This window comes from Aspergillus piperis, assembly GCF_003184755.1.
Source record: "Aspergillus piperis CBS 112811 unplaced genomic scaffold BO85scaffold_17, whole genome shotgun sequence".
Classification (NCBI taxonomy): domain Eukaryota; kingdom Fungi; phylum Ascomycota; class Eurotiomycetes; order Eurotiales; family Aspergillaceae; genus Aspergillus; species Aspergillus piperis.
In genome coordinates, this window is record NW_020291607.1 from 74898 (window position 1) to 89790 (window position 14893).

The 14893-nt window shown below is 53.9% G+C and overlaps 6 protein-coding genes across 6 annotated transcripts; 3 read left to right on the plus strand and 3 right to left on the minus strand.

The window, feature by feature from the left end:
* Nucleotides 1-34: 34 nt before the first annotated feature.
* Nucleotides 35-1224, minus strand: rpp1 (ribosomal protein P1; the record flags this gene model as incomplete). Its single annotated transcript, XM_025665252.1, has 4 exons — nt 35-510; nt 603-735; nt 865-942; nt 1156-1224. 4 exons carry the CDS (start codon nt 1222-1224, stop codon nt 464-466), a joined length of 327 nt encoding a protein of 108 aa, XP_025512792.1. The 3' UTR covers nt 35-463.
* Nucleotides 1225-1542: 318 nt separating this feature from the next.
* BO85DRAFT_451747 (uncharacterized protein) lies at nt 1543-3550 on the plus strand. The gene is made up of 8 exons (XM_025660661.1): nt 1543-1949; nt 2019-2100; nt 2169-2193; nt 2240-2518; nt 2565-2734; nt 2783-2996; nt 3045-3230; nt 3285-3550. The coding sequence occupies exons 1-8, from the start codon at nt 1730-1732 to the stop codon at nt 3438-3440; spliced, it is 1332 nt and encodes a 443-aa protein (XP_025512793.1). The 5' UTR covers nt 1543-1729; the 3' UTR covers nt 3441-3550.
* A 351-nt stretch (nt 3551-3901) lies between these two features.
* On the plus strand, nt 3902-5374 carry BO85DRAFT_377716 (iron-containing alcohol dehydrogenase; the record flags this gene model as incomplete). Its single annotated transcript, XM_025656273.1, has 3 exons — nt 3902-4246; nt 4329-4901; nt 4988-5374. The coding sequence occupies 3 exons, from the start codon at nt 3902-3904 to the stop codon at nt 5372-5374; spliced, it is 1305 nt and encodes a 434-aa protein (XP_025512794.1).
* Nucleotides 5375-5472: 98 nt separating this feature from the next.
* BO85DRAFT_402549 (nuclear import receptor PSE1) lies at nt 5473-9896 on the minus strand. Its single transcript, XM_025657194.1, has 6 exons — nt 9277-9896; nt 8868-9090; nt 8630-8805; nt 8131-8562; nt 6012-8077; nt 5473-5954 (listed from the first exon to the last, which is right to left on the minus strand). The coding sequence occupies exons 1-6, from the start codon at nt 9457-9459 to the stop codon at nt 5747-5749; spliced, it is 3288 nt and encodes a 1095-aa protein (XP_025512795.1). The 5' UTR covers nt 9460-9896; the 3' UTR covers nt 5473-5746.
* A 634-nt stretch (nt 9897-10530) lies between these two features.
* BO85DRAFT_378135 (CBS and PB1 domain protein) lies at nt 10531-12796 on the minus strand (the record flags this gene model as incomplete). The annotated part of the gene is made up of 4 exons (XM_025656287.1): nt 10531-11340; nt 11398-11492; nt 11555-12428; nt 12587-12796. 4 exons carry the CDS (start codon nt 12794-12796, stop codon nt 10531-10533), a joined length of 1989 nt encoding a protein of 662 aa, XP_025512796.1.
* Nucleotides 12797-13517: 721 nt separating this feature from the next.
* On the plus strand, nt 13518-14760 carry BO85DRAFT_451751 (40S ribosomal protein eS26). The gene is made up of 5 exons (XM_025660662.1): nt 13518-13550; nt 13611-13647; nt 13925-14052; nt 14318-14420; nt 14520-14760. The coding sequence occupies exons 2-5, from the start codon at nt 13625-13627 to the stop codon at nt 14623-14625; spliced, it is 360 nt and encodes a 119-aa protein (XP_025512797.1). The 5' UTR covers nt 13518-13550; nt 13611-13624; the 3' UTR covers nt 14626-14760.
* Nucleotides 14761-14893: the final 133 nt, after the last annotated feature.

Sequence of the window (14893 nt, forward strand, 5' to 3'; positions counted from 1 at the left end):
ACAGAACATATGGAAACAGTGGGAACGAGGTTTTGCTCATGGTCGCATGACAGACATTGCATGAGAGCTGGGGCACCTAAGCTCGAAAGAACACGCCATATAGCATAGTAGCAACAAGCACACACAACATCAGAGACACAAGAGGAGCCGAAGCCGAATCTCTTCCGCCCCCCAGGAAAAACCGGAATCGCAACGGCATCGCGGTTTTCCCTCCAGAAAGTAGTACTACGTAAGAGACACATTTCTGGTTCTTATTTTTTTTCACGACGGAGCCTATCATGCGAGCAGAGCGCCCAGTCCCACCGGATGTCCTTGTCCGTTCATTCTTTCTTTTAATTTTCCCTTTTTGGTCTTCGTGCGGTCGCGTAGTATCAGGTACAAGAAATGCGAGGGGGCGAAAAGGAGGTAGTAAGGAAACGAGATAGAAAAGGAAAAATTAGGAAACCCGAACGGTTGAAGACGCTTAGTCGAAAAGACCGAAGCCCATGTCCTCGTCGGACTCCTCCTTCTCTGTATAGAAGTTAGCCCAGATGTTCCTATTCCTATAATGCCCTGCCATTGCAATCGCCATGACAATGGGTATGTTGTAGTATGATCCGTACCTTCTTCCTTCTTCTCCTCAGCGGCGGCAGCCTCGGCGGGGGCAGCAGCGCCACCGGCAGCAGCAGCGGGGGCGGCAGGGCCAGCGGAGCCGACGTTGGTCAGGAGCTCCTTGATGTCCTTGCCCTCGAGAGCCTATTGATAAAACCGACGTGTAAGTCTTTGTGTTTGATTCCAGATGGTGGTGCATAGTCGGGTTGAATCGCGAATCGCATGCGATGATGAAACTGAGATGTGTTGCGAAGGTTGGACGGATCAATTTACCTTGGCGAAGATGGAAGTCCAGATGGGCTCAACCTCCTGAACCTTGGCGGCAGACAGGAGAGTCTGGAGCTTGTCGGCCTGTATTGAAGAAATTCCATTATTAGTCCAATTTTGATCTTATAACCTTGAATTTTCCAACTCGGCATTTGTTGCATGTTCCGATTCCTTGGTATCGTCCTATTCCATCTCTTTTCGCGACACTCTTCTTATTTTTCCTGCTCTTTCCTAGCACGATGTCCCATCCTTGCCTGCCATTCCAATGCCCGGGTTGAATCAAGGGTCAATACGTACGGTGACCTCGACGCCGTCATCGGCGAGGATGAGGGCGGCGTAGGAGCAAGCGAGCTCGGCAGTAGACATGGTGGTCGACGGGGGGGTTGGACTGGACTGGAGTCTCGAGAGGGATGGGGATAAAAAGAGGAAGAGAAGGACGGGAGACTTTTTTGTAACGGCCTGGTCGAGAAGGGGAGTCGGACGGTGAGTGACTAACGCTTGCCCCGAACGGAAGTTGTGTGTTGAGCACCGCAGAAGCCCTCGCTTAGGGCTGCCCCCGTTTGGGCTTAGTGTTACCACCCCTCGCCCGTGACTTGGCGCTATCCCGCTTCGGGCCAGATAGCTTGGCAATGCCATCATCGCCTGATGGGCTTCACGTTGCTTTCCCGCCCGTGGACTTTACTTCAATGCGGATGTATCTCTTATTAGATCCTGTCTACCTGGCTTGGCTGTTGTGTCGCTGATATAGAATCATCTCGAATATCTCTTTAAATTCCGCTTCATCCGCGTCTGCGTCCCCGATTCCATCACTTCGTTATCTATCTTCTTCCCCTCCCCTCCCCTCCCCTCCCTCCCCTCTCTCTCCAGCAGCATGGACTCCCCCGCTGTCCCCGCCCCGCTGGACCCTAAAGAGCAGCCAATCCTTGAGCGTCTGTTGCGCACTCGCGATGCTCTCATCCTGCTCAAACAGGACAAGTCTTCATATATTAAATCTCGCGATGTTCTTCCTCTCTATGAAGAGGTGGTCGCCGAGGTAGAAAAGCTCAATGCCGCGCGCAAGGAACAGGATCGCCGGCGGGCACATAATCGACGTTAGCACTGAGTGGGCCTGTGTATGGATGATGGCGACTATAGGAATGCTGACTTGTGCGATGTTCTAGTGGACTATGTTCTTGACGATTGCTTCCAACTCATTTCGCTGCTATTCCTGACCGTTGGTCGCAACAATGAAGCTCCTGCTGTGTATGTTCCTTCTGTCTGGTGTCAGGTTAAAATTGAACTATACTAACATGTTCGTCGCTGTAATATAGGTACTCTCTTGCGACGACTGTTCAGGTATGCGTGAACGTTTCTGCGATACTCTTCCCTACTAACCGTTCAGCGTCTACTCGACCACCTGGAAGAGGCCGGCTTCTACAGTTCCAAAGACCTGATCTCCATCACCAAGACCCTTGCGAACATGAACGATACCCTCGAGCGATGCCGCCAAGCTTACTCCCCTGCCCTTATCACCCTGCTCGAGAGTCGTCTGGAGAAATGTCAGCTGTTGTTGGAGAAATTGCAGAGTGGTCTGGCCAAGCTGGGTCCGGAACTGGCGGCTACACATGAGACGCTCGTGTCTATATTGCGATCGACATCGGCCGTGAACACGCGCTCTAAGGTAGTTTACCCTTGCCGATAGGAAGTGTGCAAGCTGACATTGATAGTTTTCATCATCCGAGGTCACCGCGCTTCGGACCCAACTGAAGAAGATTGAGGAGGGCATGAAGGACGGACAATTCGTTGATGCTGAAGGGGTGCCGCTTTCCGGTGCTCAGGAAGACGTCAAGCTGCTGATGGAGCGGTGTTGGCTCTGGACCGAGATTGTGCTGGAGCGGTATGTATGGATGGCGACATAATAGGATCCTGTGCTGATATGTCGCAGACAAGGAAAGATCGACGAAAGGTTCAAGGAACAGTACGACAAACTGATCGAGATTCGCAACCAGCTGGACCGTCTGGCTGTGACACAGGCATGGTCGCTTCGTGAGACGGACTTGTTTGGCTACCAGCGCAAGCTCGACCGGATTGACGAGGCGCGGGTGAACGGTAACTTCGTAGATGCGGAGGGCAACGCAGCAGACATTCATGCGCAGAGGGTAAGTTGCACCGGCCGCTCTATCTGGTACATGCTAACTCGGGTGTAGACATTACTGTACCTGATCCGGCGTAGTTACGGGTACATTTATGCGCTGCTGATCTCCTCGGAGCCGGTGTCGGAGGCGCTGTTGCCAGTGTACAACCAGCTTCAGACGCTGCGCAAATGCCTACTGGAGGTACAGGAGTCAGGGGGTGTATCGAACTCGCGCGAGCTCTATCCGTACAGCATGAAAGTAGGTGCTGCTTTCGCAGATGAGAGCCGACAGATGCTAACGACAATGCAATAGCTCAACTCGATTGACAACATGCGCGTGGACGGCAAGTTCTACGTGGGCACCGACATCCCCGAAGGCCAGGGCAGCGTGAACGCGTTGCTGGCGGAATGCTACGACATTGTATGGGAATTGCGGGCGGCAGTGGACGAAGACGAGCGGACGGCGTAGATGGGAAGGATGTCTTAATATGTACTAATGCGAACGGGAGGATATCTTGCTGGCTTTGGAGGCGTTAGGGAGTTGGACCGTCGTAGTGAATGAATGGTTGATTGATTGAACTATGAACCAAGTTGTAACCATGAAGCGATCCCTGCATGAACCCTACATGACATCACCTCCGCTCCGCCCCGCTGGGCCCCACATCCCACATACTCGCGGGTCTCTTGAGGGAAGCAGTAATTCCACCTCATCTTCTCGTCTTGTGTATACATCCCAGCTACTTCCAGTACATCAGTCATGATTGGGGCATTCGTAGTCTGCTGACAGGCAGATCCCACAGCCGATCTTTTCACACTGTATATAAGCGTCACTCTTGTCCCTCCAATTCCCTCACCATAAAACAATCATCCTCACCTCCCCTCCCATATACATACATACAAAGTACAGAATACAAGCCTCAATATCTCAACATGACAGAAACCCTCCGCCCAGCCTTCGCTGACCGACCCCGGCCTCTCCTCTCCTACGGCATCCCCTTCCCCACGGCAGCAGCCCACCACATCACCGACCTCTTCCACGCCTCCAAGATCTACATCCTCTGCTCCGCCTCCCTCGCCCATAACACCGACGCCCTCGACCGTCTCACCCGCGCCCTAGGACCGGACAAGATCGCAGGAACCCGCATCGGCATGCAAAGCCACACGCTCTGGTCCGAAGTACTAGAAGTAGTCCGCGACGCCCAAGCCGCGGAGGCAGATCTTCTGATCACCCTCGGCGGAGGGAGTCTAACAGATGCCGCGAAGGTAGTTGCGCTGGTAATATACCTTCCCTAAACCCCCCTCTTCCTCCTACCCTAACACATGTACTAATCAAAAGAACTGGCTGGGCGAAATATAGGCAATATCCAACAATACCACCACCCCCGACACCCTCCTCACCTTAACCTCCGAACCACCGACCCCAAACCCACCCATCAAACCGCCCTCCATCCCTATCATCTCCATCCCCACCTCCCTCTCCGCAGGCGAATACTCTTCCTTCGCGGGAGCCACCCATGACACTTCCCGTCGGAAATACTCCTTCCCAGCACCGATCCGCGGCCCGCAACTCGTGATACTTGACCCGGAGTTGACTGCCACCACTCCGGAGCGGATCTGGTTAGGAACGGGCATCCGGGCGGTGGATCACTGCGTCGAGACGTATCTTTCCTCCGGGGTAGGAAGTAAAGATGGGGTTACGGAGGAGACGGATCGGTTGGCGTTGCATGCGTTGGGGTTGTTGGTTCCAGGGTTGGTGAGATGTAGAAGATTGAATAATAAGAAGGGGGGGATAGATAGAGAAGAAGAAGATGGTGATGATAATGATGGTGGGAAAGCAGCGCGGTTGGATTGTGCCTTGGGCAGTGTGGATGCTATGGCTGCTTGTTCAGCCGGATTGCCTTTGGGGGCGAGTCATGGGATTGGACACCAGGTATGACCCCATTCATTTTTTTCTTATGTATCTTTGTTTTTCTAACAGGGTACATGTATATATACTAACGACTACGTGATGAGTAGCTCGGCCCCCTCGGCGTCCCTCACGGCGAAACAAGCTGTATCCTCCTCCCTGCCGTATGCAAATACAACGTCAAGTACAGCAGCACCAGCACCAGTGATGTGACTGCCCGACAAACCAAACTCCGCGATTTCCTGCTCCGGCAGGAGGGCGTATCCGGGGTGGTGCGCAAGCATTATGCAGAAGCAGCAGAAGTTGATCTCGGAGATGTGCTAGACGCCGTGATTCGAGAGTTAGGGCTACCGCGGTCGTTGCAGGCGGTCGGGGTGGGGCGGGATCAGTTCGATGCGCTGGCGGAACATAGTCTGTATGATCGGTGGTGTCGGGCGAATGTGGTGCCGCTGCAGGAGAAGGGGCAGGTGTTGGAGATTTTAGAGATGGTTGCTTAGTCTATCGCTTTCTTTTGCTCCCTTTCTCTTTTTCTCTTTTTTATATATATCCTACAGTATATGATTGATTGACTGGGTGTGAAGAAGATATATGGAATATGTAGTACTATGTATGTATTCGGCTTATTATGGCTCCCGACTACGTCACGTCTTGTCTTGTCTTCTCTCATGAAAACCGCTATACACCTTTAACAATAGAAGCATAACAATAGAGGAGATATAAAAAATAACTGTCGAAAAAAAATAATAAAAATCCCATATCCTTATTGGTGGTTGTTGTTGTTGTCCTTATCACATCGCAAATCTCATTTCAACTCATGGCATATGAACATTTCCCAAACCGAACCCCGTCCCCAACTGGTGTATATCGACTCACTGGAAGTAGCTGCGCACGGCGCCCTGGTTGTCCGGGTTGACACCCGCCAGGATCTGCTCGGCATTCAGCCCGGTCGCCGCCACCAGCTGCTTCGCCGAGTTGGCCACCCGGCCGGCTGTCTGGCCCTGCAGCGTCTCCGCTTCCAGTGCCTGGACAATGTGTCCGAACACCTTGTCGGCGCTGGACATCACCACGGGGTTTTGTCTATTGCACGTCAGTTAGTATGGTCATTAAGTATTAATGAGTGAATCGGGATCTTACTGGTCGATCAGCTGCGCAAGGAAGGAGTAGGCGTACGGAGCAGCCTCCTCGTCGAATGTGATAGGGAGAGTGCCGATCCAGTTGGCCACAATCTCCTGAGCGTTCTGCACCTTGCTGGCGTTATAGTGCAGGATCTTGGCGATACTGGCCGATGCGTTCTCCGTCGCGAACACGTGCTCCTCACTGCGCGCCTGGTTGATCTGCGTCACCTGGAATAGACTGGGGATGCTGGCCGCCACAAAGTCGGCCCACGCGGCACCGCCCTTCTGGGCAGCAACGCCGACACCGTACGCCGCAGCCTGGCGGTTGGCCGCATTAGGGTCCTGCAGGCCGGCTGCCAGGGGCTGCATGATGTGGTCCTTGTAGTTCCACGACTCGGGTCCGCAGAACTCGAGCACATCGTCCATGATGCACAGGGCCCATTGCCGCTGCGTCGGGTCCTGGCTGGTGATGAACGCATCGTAGAAGGCCATCAGCTGCTCCCACGCCGGCAGGAATGTCGTGCCCTGGTTCTTGAAGATGGAGTGGAAAGCTTTGTTCATGTCACTGAGAAGGTTCTGGTCGTCCTCAATCGCGTATTCGTAGTCGAGGTTGTCCTCCTCGCCCTCCTCCGCCTCTGCGCGGTCCTCGAGACGTGCCTTCACGCGGACCTGGTAGTCCTCCAGTGTCGACTTGGCTGACTCAATGAAAGCCTGCATGTGCTGTTGGGTCAGGCAGTTCTGGCCGACCACCTCCACCGACTCGTAGAAGCACTGGTACATCTCCGCCAGTGTGTCGACTGTGGGCTCGGCGCTGAGCACTTCAATGATCTTCTCCGCCACCTTGTTCCAGATGCCGGCAAATCCAGCCGACTGGTCGCCGTGAGCCTTCTTGTACGAGTTCAAGAGCTGGGGGATCAGCTTAGCAGACGACACCCGCACGGGGTCGTGGAAGAAGAATGCAAGGCCGGGGACGGCAATCTTCTCCATCGTCTCCAGAACATACGGCTCGAACGCAGCCTCCAGGATCTGTGCGTAGATCGTGATGAGCTCGATGGCGGTGTTCTTGTCTTCCAGTGCACTGGTCTTGATACCGATGATCTTGCCCTTCAGAGGCACCAGCTCCCAGCCCTCATCCTGCTCGACCTGGTCGATCTGGTCCTCATCGTCGAGAAGCTGGATGTCAGCCTTGGCAGCGGCAACCGTCAACAAAGGCGGCATGACACCAGGGAGGTAAGGGACAAAGTCCTGGCCCAAGACGCGGCACATGCGGCCCCAGCAGTGGAGAAGGTACTGCGATTGCGGGTCGTCGGCGTCGACAATGTTCTGTTGAATGTTGCCCAGAAGCTGCACCAGGTTCAGCGCGTCCTGACCCATCTTCTCCTTACCGACAGCCAGAGCGATCAGCGTGGCGCACTCCATAGCCTTGGCGCGAAGCAGGCGGTATTCCTTGGACTGCTCCTCCTTCAAGACGTTGAACAGCAAAGGCATCAGAGTATCGTAGTACTGCTCGAAGGCATTCTCAGCCGAGTCGGCGATGGTAGCGATAGTCGAAAGGGCCTGCTCCTGCACGTAGCGCTTGGTGCTACGCAGCAACAACAGCAAGTGCTGCAGGAGATCGGCAAGGTACGGTTCCAGCACCTTTCTCTCTGCCTCCTCGCAGAAGTTGACCAGAGCCGCGGCCGCGTGCGCCTGGACACGGGGCTCGGTGCTGTTAAGCACGGGGATGATGTTGGTCAGCACCACGGAGTGGTATTTCTCCTGCATAGTACCGGCGAAATCGGTGCTCATCTGGCCCAGAGCGTTGCAGCCAGCATAGCGCACGCGCGGGTGGGGGTCCTGAAGAGCGGGAACAACCAGTCGCAACACCTGGTCCAATTCGCCGACCATCAGGTCGCGGCAGCCTTCCGAGATGGCGGAGATGGCCATGAGAGCTGCATGGCGATCGCGCCAAGCAGAAGAGGACATCATGCGAGGAATCCAGGCGAAGGTCGCGGGGAGGATGATCTGGCCGCCAAGCTTGTTGGCCAGACGGTCCATGCACTGTTCACCCGCAACGTGGTTGAGGTCGCTTTCCTCCAAGTCGAGCTGTAATACGTCAGCACAACAATAACCATGCAAGATAATGAAACAGAACGTACATCTTCCGACGCATTCCATTCAGAAGCATCTTCATCATCGACACCAATATCCGTCATCAAGCTCAGACACTGGGTCACCATCTGCTGAGCGAACTCGGAGTTCTTCTTGCACATCGAGGGCGCATAGTCGGCGAAGGTAGCCATCAATTCGAGAGCGTTCTGGCGGACCTGGTCACTGAGGTCCTTGTCGGCAATCACACTGATACTGAATGTAACCAGGTTGTTGAACATGGTCTTGAACATCTTGGGGCAGATCTCGGCCAACTCGATCAGGGACAAAAAGGCGGAGGAGAGCTCCTCGCTCTCGGACGACTCCTTCAACGGAGGCAGAATGTTGAGCAGGTCGGGCATGAGGGAGAAGAACTTGGGCTGGGACTTCTTGGCGATCGAGCGGAAGAACGAAGCGAAGGCCTCCATGGCGGCAATGCGCACCTGTAGACACGGCGATCAGCATACGGCTTGGGGGCCTCAAGCCCGAGGTATGGCTGTCTTGACATACCGAGACAACGTCATCCTTGAAACCCTTGCTGAACACACCGACAACGGCCTCCTCGTGGGGCTTCTCGATGATACCGGGGGTAGTGTTGAAGATGCGGAAAGCGGCCTCACGCAGGCCGGAGTCAGGGGACTGGCTGGCCTGGAAGAGAACGCCGAGCAGTTCGGGCCATTGGTCGCCTAAGCCACATGTATCAGATTGGAAAGATCCAGCACGTATCAAGGTCCTTCACGGTGCCTACCGTTATCAGTGTACTGTCTGGCAATCTCGGCCACGGCGTCGCCGATCTTCTTGCGGGTATCTGTGACGGACTCGCTGGTCAAGCAAGTCACGAGCTTCTGACGGATGATCAACCTCTGCTCGCCGGTGAGGGTCGAAAAGAGCTCCTTGGCCTCGTTCGTAACGGGGTCTTTTCGTGTCTTGGTCGCGATTCTTCTGAAGAGCACGGCGGAGAAAGAACGTGTCTGGGGAGGAGATGCAACAATGAGCGACCTGAACGCGAACCACCTTTTTGTTTCCTTAAACTGCCACTAGTCCGGAGGGATAAAAATAACGCTTGTTATAATCCGGGGGTGCTGATCTTTGACTCGAAGGTCTTGGACCAACATCCTTTAAGGGCCCACCGAGGAAAAGCCAAGCAGGACACTTACTAGCACATCCTCCGCACCCTGGATCTGCTCTGCCAGGCCCATCAGCAGGACATCGGGACGGCCTTGGATCCAATCATTGTTCAGCTGTTCCTCCGCCTGGGCACGAATGGTGTTGTCGGGAGTGGACAGCGCGCGCAGGAGCTGAGAGAGCGCCGAGTGGACCTCGGGGGGGAGTAGCGACATTTTGACAGCTCAAGTGTGAACAATCAACCCGAGCTGAAAACCACCAAGTTCGCGGGAAATTAGGAAACACGGGGTCCAGCGGTGAACCCAGGTGGTGGAGGGTGGGGTGGTGGTTGATGTGAAAGGGACACTTTTTTTTGGCCCTTTGGAGGAGAAATTGTTTTGGTGGGGGAAGAAATAAGTTGACCAGTCGAGGGGGAAGAGGGAGGGCGGTATGGACACCAAGCAACCAGACAGGTCAATCAATGAACGGGCAACCCGGCCAGGGAAAAAAAAATAAAGGGTAGGAAAAAAAAGAGTAGAGTGAAAGATCAATCAATACGAATAAGTACCAGCGCGGGTAAAATTCCAGCTCAGCATCGCAGCCGGACAGAAAGCTGCGGGTGAACAGGAGGGGGGCAGAAAGAAGAGGGCCCGTGAATAGCGCGAGGCTTAGAAGATAGTGAGAAAAAGAGCCTGGATGTTTGATGGTGAAGGAGGGAAGAAAGGTCAAAAGTGACTGCAATAATACTAGACTAAGGCAATAACTAATATTCACGGCTTTCTGCTCGCGACGCCCCAATCAGCTTTTCCCAAAATCCTAAAATTTCCCCCCAAGGCCGCCGCGCTAGTCTCCTTCCGGCAAGCCCTTCAGGCAGCCAGGCAGTCAACCCCTCTTGCAGGATTCGGCAAATCATCCAGGAACGTCCCTTGGCTATACCGGTAACTATTATGTCTATCATGCGAAATATGCCAATTATCTAATCCCTCATGATTTTGACCCTGACGATGGTCCGGTACTGGTGGGTGGTCTATAAGTACGCTTCCCGAATGGGAGCAGAACATGCTATTGTAACCTTACGCTCTCACGAACTTAAACGGTATCCGAAACAGAATAAACAGGCACAATTAGGACTTCGGCCACCACCATATGTAAGGAAGGAGATTGACCAATGCATAAGGGAAACTAGTCACACAAACGAAACGCTCTTGGGGTTACAGATATATAACACGCGAAAGGAGACGTCGAAAAGGAAATAGATACACGGGTACTTGCTTTCTTTCATCACGGACAGGTAGATGCACATCTCTTTACCGGGAAGTGGCCCGGCTCAAAATGAACACACCCGCAATGACGGCCGCCAGGGTCACAATCGCACCCGGAAGCAGCAGGTCGTTGGGCACTCCGGCGATAAACTGCTCTTCGGGCTGGTGTACGGGGAAGGACTGAGCCCGGGGCTTCGCCACCACGGACTCTTCCTCAGACCGGTCTTCGGAAATGGGACTCTTCTCCTCGATGGGCCGGGCTGGCACCGGCTGGGGTTCAACGGTAGCAGGAATAGGAGGCTGCGTAGGGTCGTGGACGAAGAGATCGACCTTATCGCGGTGCGATTGACGGGCAAGGCTGACGGCATCTGCCAGATCTTGGTCGGTGGTGATCGACACGGTGTCGCCCTCGTTGTCCAGGTAGCTCAGAGCGTAGCCCGTGTTGCTCAGCTTGCCCTCGTCGCAGCTGGGAACGCCGCCCACGGCATCCGCCTCGGGGCCCAGCTTGGCCGAAACTTGAGCAACCAGCTCAGCAATGCCAGCAGAGGGGAACACGTTCACACGGTGCACACGGCCGCTAGGAGCCTTGAACTTGAACGGGAAGGGGACGTGCTCTCCGTGGTGCGGGTCTACGTGGTATTCAGAGTGCTCGTCGCCGCCATGGTGAGAAGCAGATTCGTTGGGGAGAACGCTGTCTCGGGCGTCATAACTAGCCTTCGGAGACTCAGGGCTGAGTACTGACCGCTGCGCGGGCTGCTGGCTCCCCGAGACCATGGAATCGGACTCGTGATCCATCGACAGCCAAAACTTGTTCCAGGCCGGGCCCTCATCATCATGCGACTGCATGGTATTGATCTGATTGCAAGTTAGTTAGACGAATTATCCTATCGTATCAGATATCCTGTTACTGACCTGTTCCAAGGTGGCGTATGTAAGCTTCAGCACATCCACCATTCCCACAATCTCACCCGCATCGTTCATGACGGGCAGGTTGAGGTAATGTCCATCTATACATCCCCCGTATTAGTTTCTTCTCTCAAGCGCAGCAGGGGTAATTGGAGTGACTGACCGTGCATCTTGCGGAGCGCAGCCTGGATACTCATGTCGCTGGGGGCGAAATCAGGGTGAGGGGTCATCACGCGGACGACACTGCAGGTAGACGGGTCAAGACCGGGAGCAATGACACGCAGCACAATGTCCTTGCTGGTGAAGATACCCGTGATGGAGCCCTGATCCTGTACGAGCAGGGCAGTGGTGTGGTGTTCCCTCATCAGAGCGGCGGCATCCTTGACTGTGGTGCGGACGGAGACAGTGGTTGGGGGCATGCCGTCCAGGACGGTTTCCAGCGTAGGGCCGGACATCTTGTGTCGTAGCGCTTCGACATACTGGATGATCTGCTGGGGCTGACTGGAGCCGAGTTCCGTCTGCACACCCTCCAATGCATCGTAGAGCTTGCGCGACGAACTGTATGCACGTTCCAACTTCTCCATCGCATCGTAGAAGCACTTTGTGATATCGAGAACACCCGAGATATCCTGGTTCTCGTCCATAACCGGCAAGTGTCTGAATCCTTTCCGGACCATGAGGTCGAGAGCGTCGGTGGCACTGGTATCCGTTCTCGCGCACAGAGGGTTCTTGGTCATAATCTCAGACACGGTGATTTCCCGCGCCTTCAGGCCAGTGCCGACCACGCGGAACGCGAGGTCCTTAGCCGTGAAGATACCAGCAATCCGGTCATCATCGTCAGTCACAAGCACGCAGTCTTCTCTCTTCGCGGCCATCAACTGGGCGGCTTCGGCGATGGAGGTGTTCGGCTTGATCTGGAGGGCTTGACTAGGTTTCAATGCGAGGACGGTACCGGGGGGAGCTTTGCGGGAGCGGTTTGCTCGTGCCGGGGCATGTCTCTTCTTGTTGAGGTCGGCCTCCAATTTTCGTCGGATAGCCTAAGTCCGTGAGTAGTTAGAAAAGTCAATGGGAGGCATTGAGCAATCAAAATTTCGAAAACCGAGAAACGACTTGCAGGACAAGAATTTTTCCAGGTTCACCTCCTTTTTCTCCGAGGCAGTTGCAAACAATCCAAAGGGGGAAAAGCGTGCCATACCTCATCGCGCTTGGACTGGTTTTGCCTCTGACGGCTGCTGGCGGCACTCATGGTGGAACTGCCAATGTCGCTGGACGCGGTCTGGGGGGTATGAGTTGTAGAGGAAGTCTCTGGGCGAGGACGTGGAATGTGACTGTCAAAGTCGGGCAGCCTGCCTCTACCGACAGTCTTGTGGCTAATGGTTCCCTTAAAAGTGGGTGTGGATGACATGGCGCCGAACCGGAATGGCGGACCTGTGGTAGGCTGGCAGGTCTGTGTCTCACGAACCGGTCAAGAGAGAGCGGAGAATGCAGCGGAGCGGTGGAATGGAGACACGACCCCCGTGAAGGACGAACGAGGATTGAGAAGTGGTAATGAACCAGAGACAAGTCACGCAAGGAAGACAGATGAAGAGGAAGAGAAAGAAGAGTAAAAAGAGGGAGTGCGAGACACAACGCGATGATCTGGAGGGACGAGAAAGATACGGCAGACAAGCCAGCAGCCACCAAGCCAAACCCAGGGGGGGGAAAAGGTAGAAGCAGATCCCAAGTGGATTCGGCTGGCCGAACTATTTGCTGTTAATGACAGTTTCAGGGAGAAAGAGGGATGGCACGGGGACCACTCACAATCCTCGACCTGAGTAAACAGAATACCGTATTGGTGTACCGTAACTTTGGGTCGGGATGGGCCATATGCGCTAGACCACTTCGGGACACGGCACGTGAACGCCAGTCGGATCACCCAACTTTTTCAACTTTCTCGCCGATTGCCTGAGGCAGGGGCGGTCAGGCCACCGTCCGCCACTCTCCCGATGTCACCCCTTCGCTTATGCCTCAGGTATCTAAAACTCAGCATTAACCGCCTGAGGCCACTCATCCCGTGACTCAGCTCGCTTAAGGGCATAGGGCTACCACACAAACCCGACACAACCTCATCCCGAAGAGACGACTCCGGAGCCTTTACGACAACCAAACCCGACAGCCAAGTACGCGACAACCTCCCTTCCCCTTCTCCCTGACTTACATTCTCTGACCCGTTGCTGCAGAGAAATCCGTCAAGATGGTCAAGAAGAGGGCGAACAAGTAAGACCGAACCCTTTCCTTATCCCACCCAATCCATGCCACATGCCACATGCCATATATACATATATACACAATCTACGCACACCTGAATGAAGACGGCCGCACGGAAGGAAAAATTCGCCATACATTTACCGCAGAATGGCCCGGCTACCGTACAGTGTTGTGCGATTTTGGGGAAAATATGAAGAAGATTGAAGAAATGGCGAAATCAAAATCGAAATCATGGAAATTCGCAAATTCAAAGAAAAGGAACCGATAAACTAACCTGTTTCTACAGCGGTCGTAACAAGAACGGCCGCGGCCACGTCAAGCCCGTGCGCTGCTCCAACTGCGCTCGCTGCACTCCCAAGGACAAGGCCATCAAGAGATTCACCATCCGCAACATGGTCGAGTCCGCTGCCATCCGTACGTTCCACGATCTCTCTCCATTGATCTGAGTTCTTCCCGAAACCGTCCGCGCGCGCTGTCTGTTCGTTCCAAAAGAGCTGGGAAGTGGGGGTGTTACATATGCAATTGAATCGAAGCCAAATCAACTCGACCGGAATACGACAAGAGGGGAAAACAGAAGAAGGAACCGATACAAACAGCGCGACGCACGAGTGAACGGAATTCGACACAATCCTGAAAGACAACACCGGACTGACTGGTTTCTTTTTTTCCAATTCTACAGGTGATATCTCGGACGCCTCCGTCTTCACCGACTACGCCGTCCCCAAGATGTACCTGAAGCTGCAGTACTGCGTCTCCTGCGCTATCCACGGCAAGATTGTTCGGTACGCCACCCACCCACCCAAAACAACGATGAATGCGTCGAGAAACCATCATCGAAACTCGAGAACAAAACACAAAAGCTAATAATCTAATTCCTATAGTGTCCGCTCCCGGGAAGGTCGTCGCAACCGTGCTCCCCCTCCTCGTATCAGGTACAACAAGGATGGCAAGAAGCTGAACCCCCCTCAGGCCGCCAAGGCTATGTAAGGAAGGAAATGACAACGATTTCAAAATAAAAGAAAAATGGAATTAGTTTAGGGGCCCTTAACTGTTGCTTCTTATAATTTTTCTTTATGTTGTCTGAAAAAAAAAACCACACCATAACTTCTTTACTATACTTTATGCGGAATTCTTAAATGGAAATGAACGGGTTTCAGTTTCGGGGTTGAATGAATTATGCGCACGGAGTCGTGTGTGAGAAAGACGAATTTCTATATCAAACTTTCTTAAAAACGAAGAACGAATTTAAGCTAAA

Coding starts and splice junctions, on each gene's coding strand:
- BO85DRAFT_402549 (XM_025657194.1), bottom strand. CDS start 9,459: ATGTCGCTACTCCCCCCCGAGGTCCACTCGGCGCTCTCTCAGCTCCTG. Junction 9,091..9,276: donor AGGGTGCGGAGGATGTGCTA/GTAAGTGTCCTG, acceptor TCTCCTCCCCAG/ACACGTTCTTTCTCCGCCGT. Junction 5,955..6,011: donor CTTGCGCAGCTGATCGACCA/GTAAGATCCCGA, acceptor GACGTGCAATAG/ACAAAACCCCGTGGTGATGT.
- BO85DRAFT_451747 (XM_025660661.1), top strand. CDS start 1,730: ATGGACTCCCCCGCTGTCCCCGCCCCGCTGGACCCTAAAGAGCAGCCA. Junction 2,519..2,564: donor CCGTGAACACGCGCTCTAAG/GTAGTTTACCCT, acceptor TGACATTGATAG/TTTTCATCATCCGAGGTCAC. Junction 2,997..3,044: donor CAGACATTCATGCGCAGAGG/GTAAGTTGCACC, acceptor ACTCGGGTGTAG/ACATTACTGTACCTGATCCG.
- BO85DRAFT_451751 (XM_025660662.1), top strand. CDS start 13,625: ATGGTCAAGAAGAGGGCGAACAA. Junction 13,648..13,924: donor GTCAAGAAGAGGGCGAACAA/GTAAGACCGAAC, acceptor CTGTTTCTACAG/CGGTCGTAACAAGAACGGCC. Junction 14,421..14,519: donor ATCCACGGCAAGATTGTTCG/GTACGCCACCCA, acceptor TAATTCCTATAG/TGTCCGCTCCCGGGAAGGTC.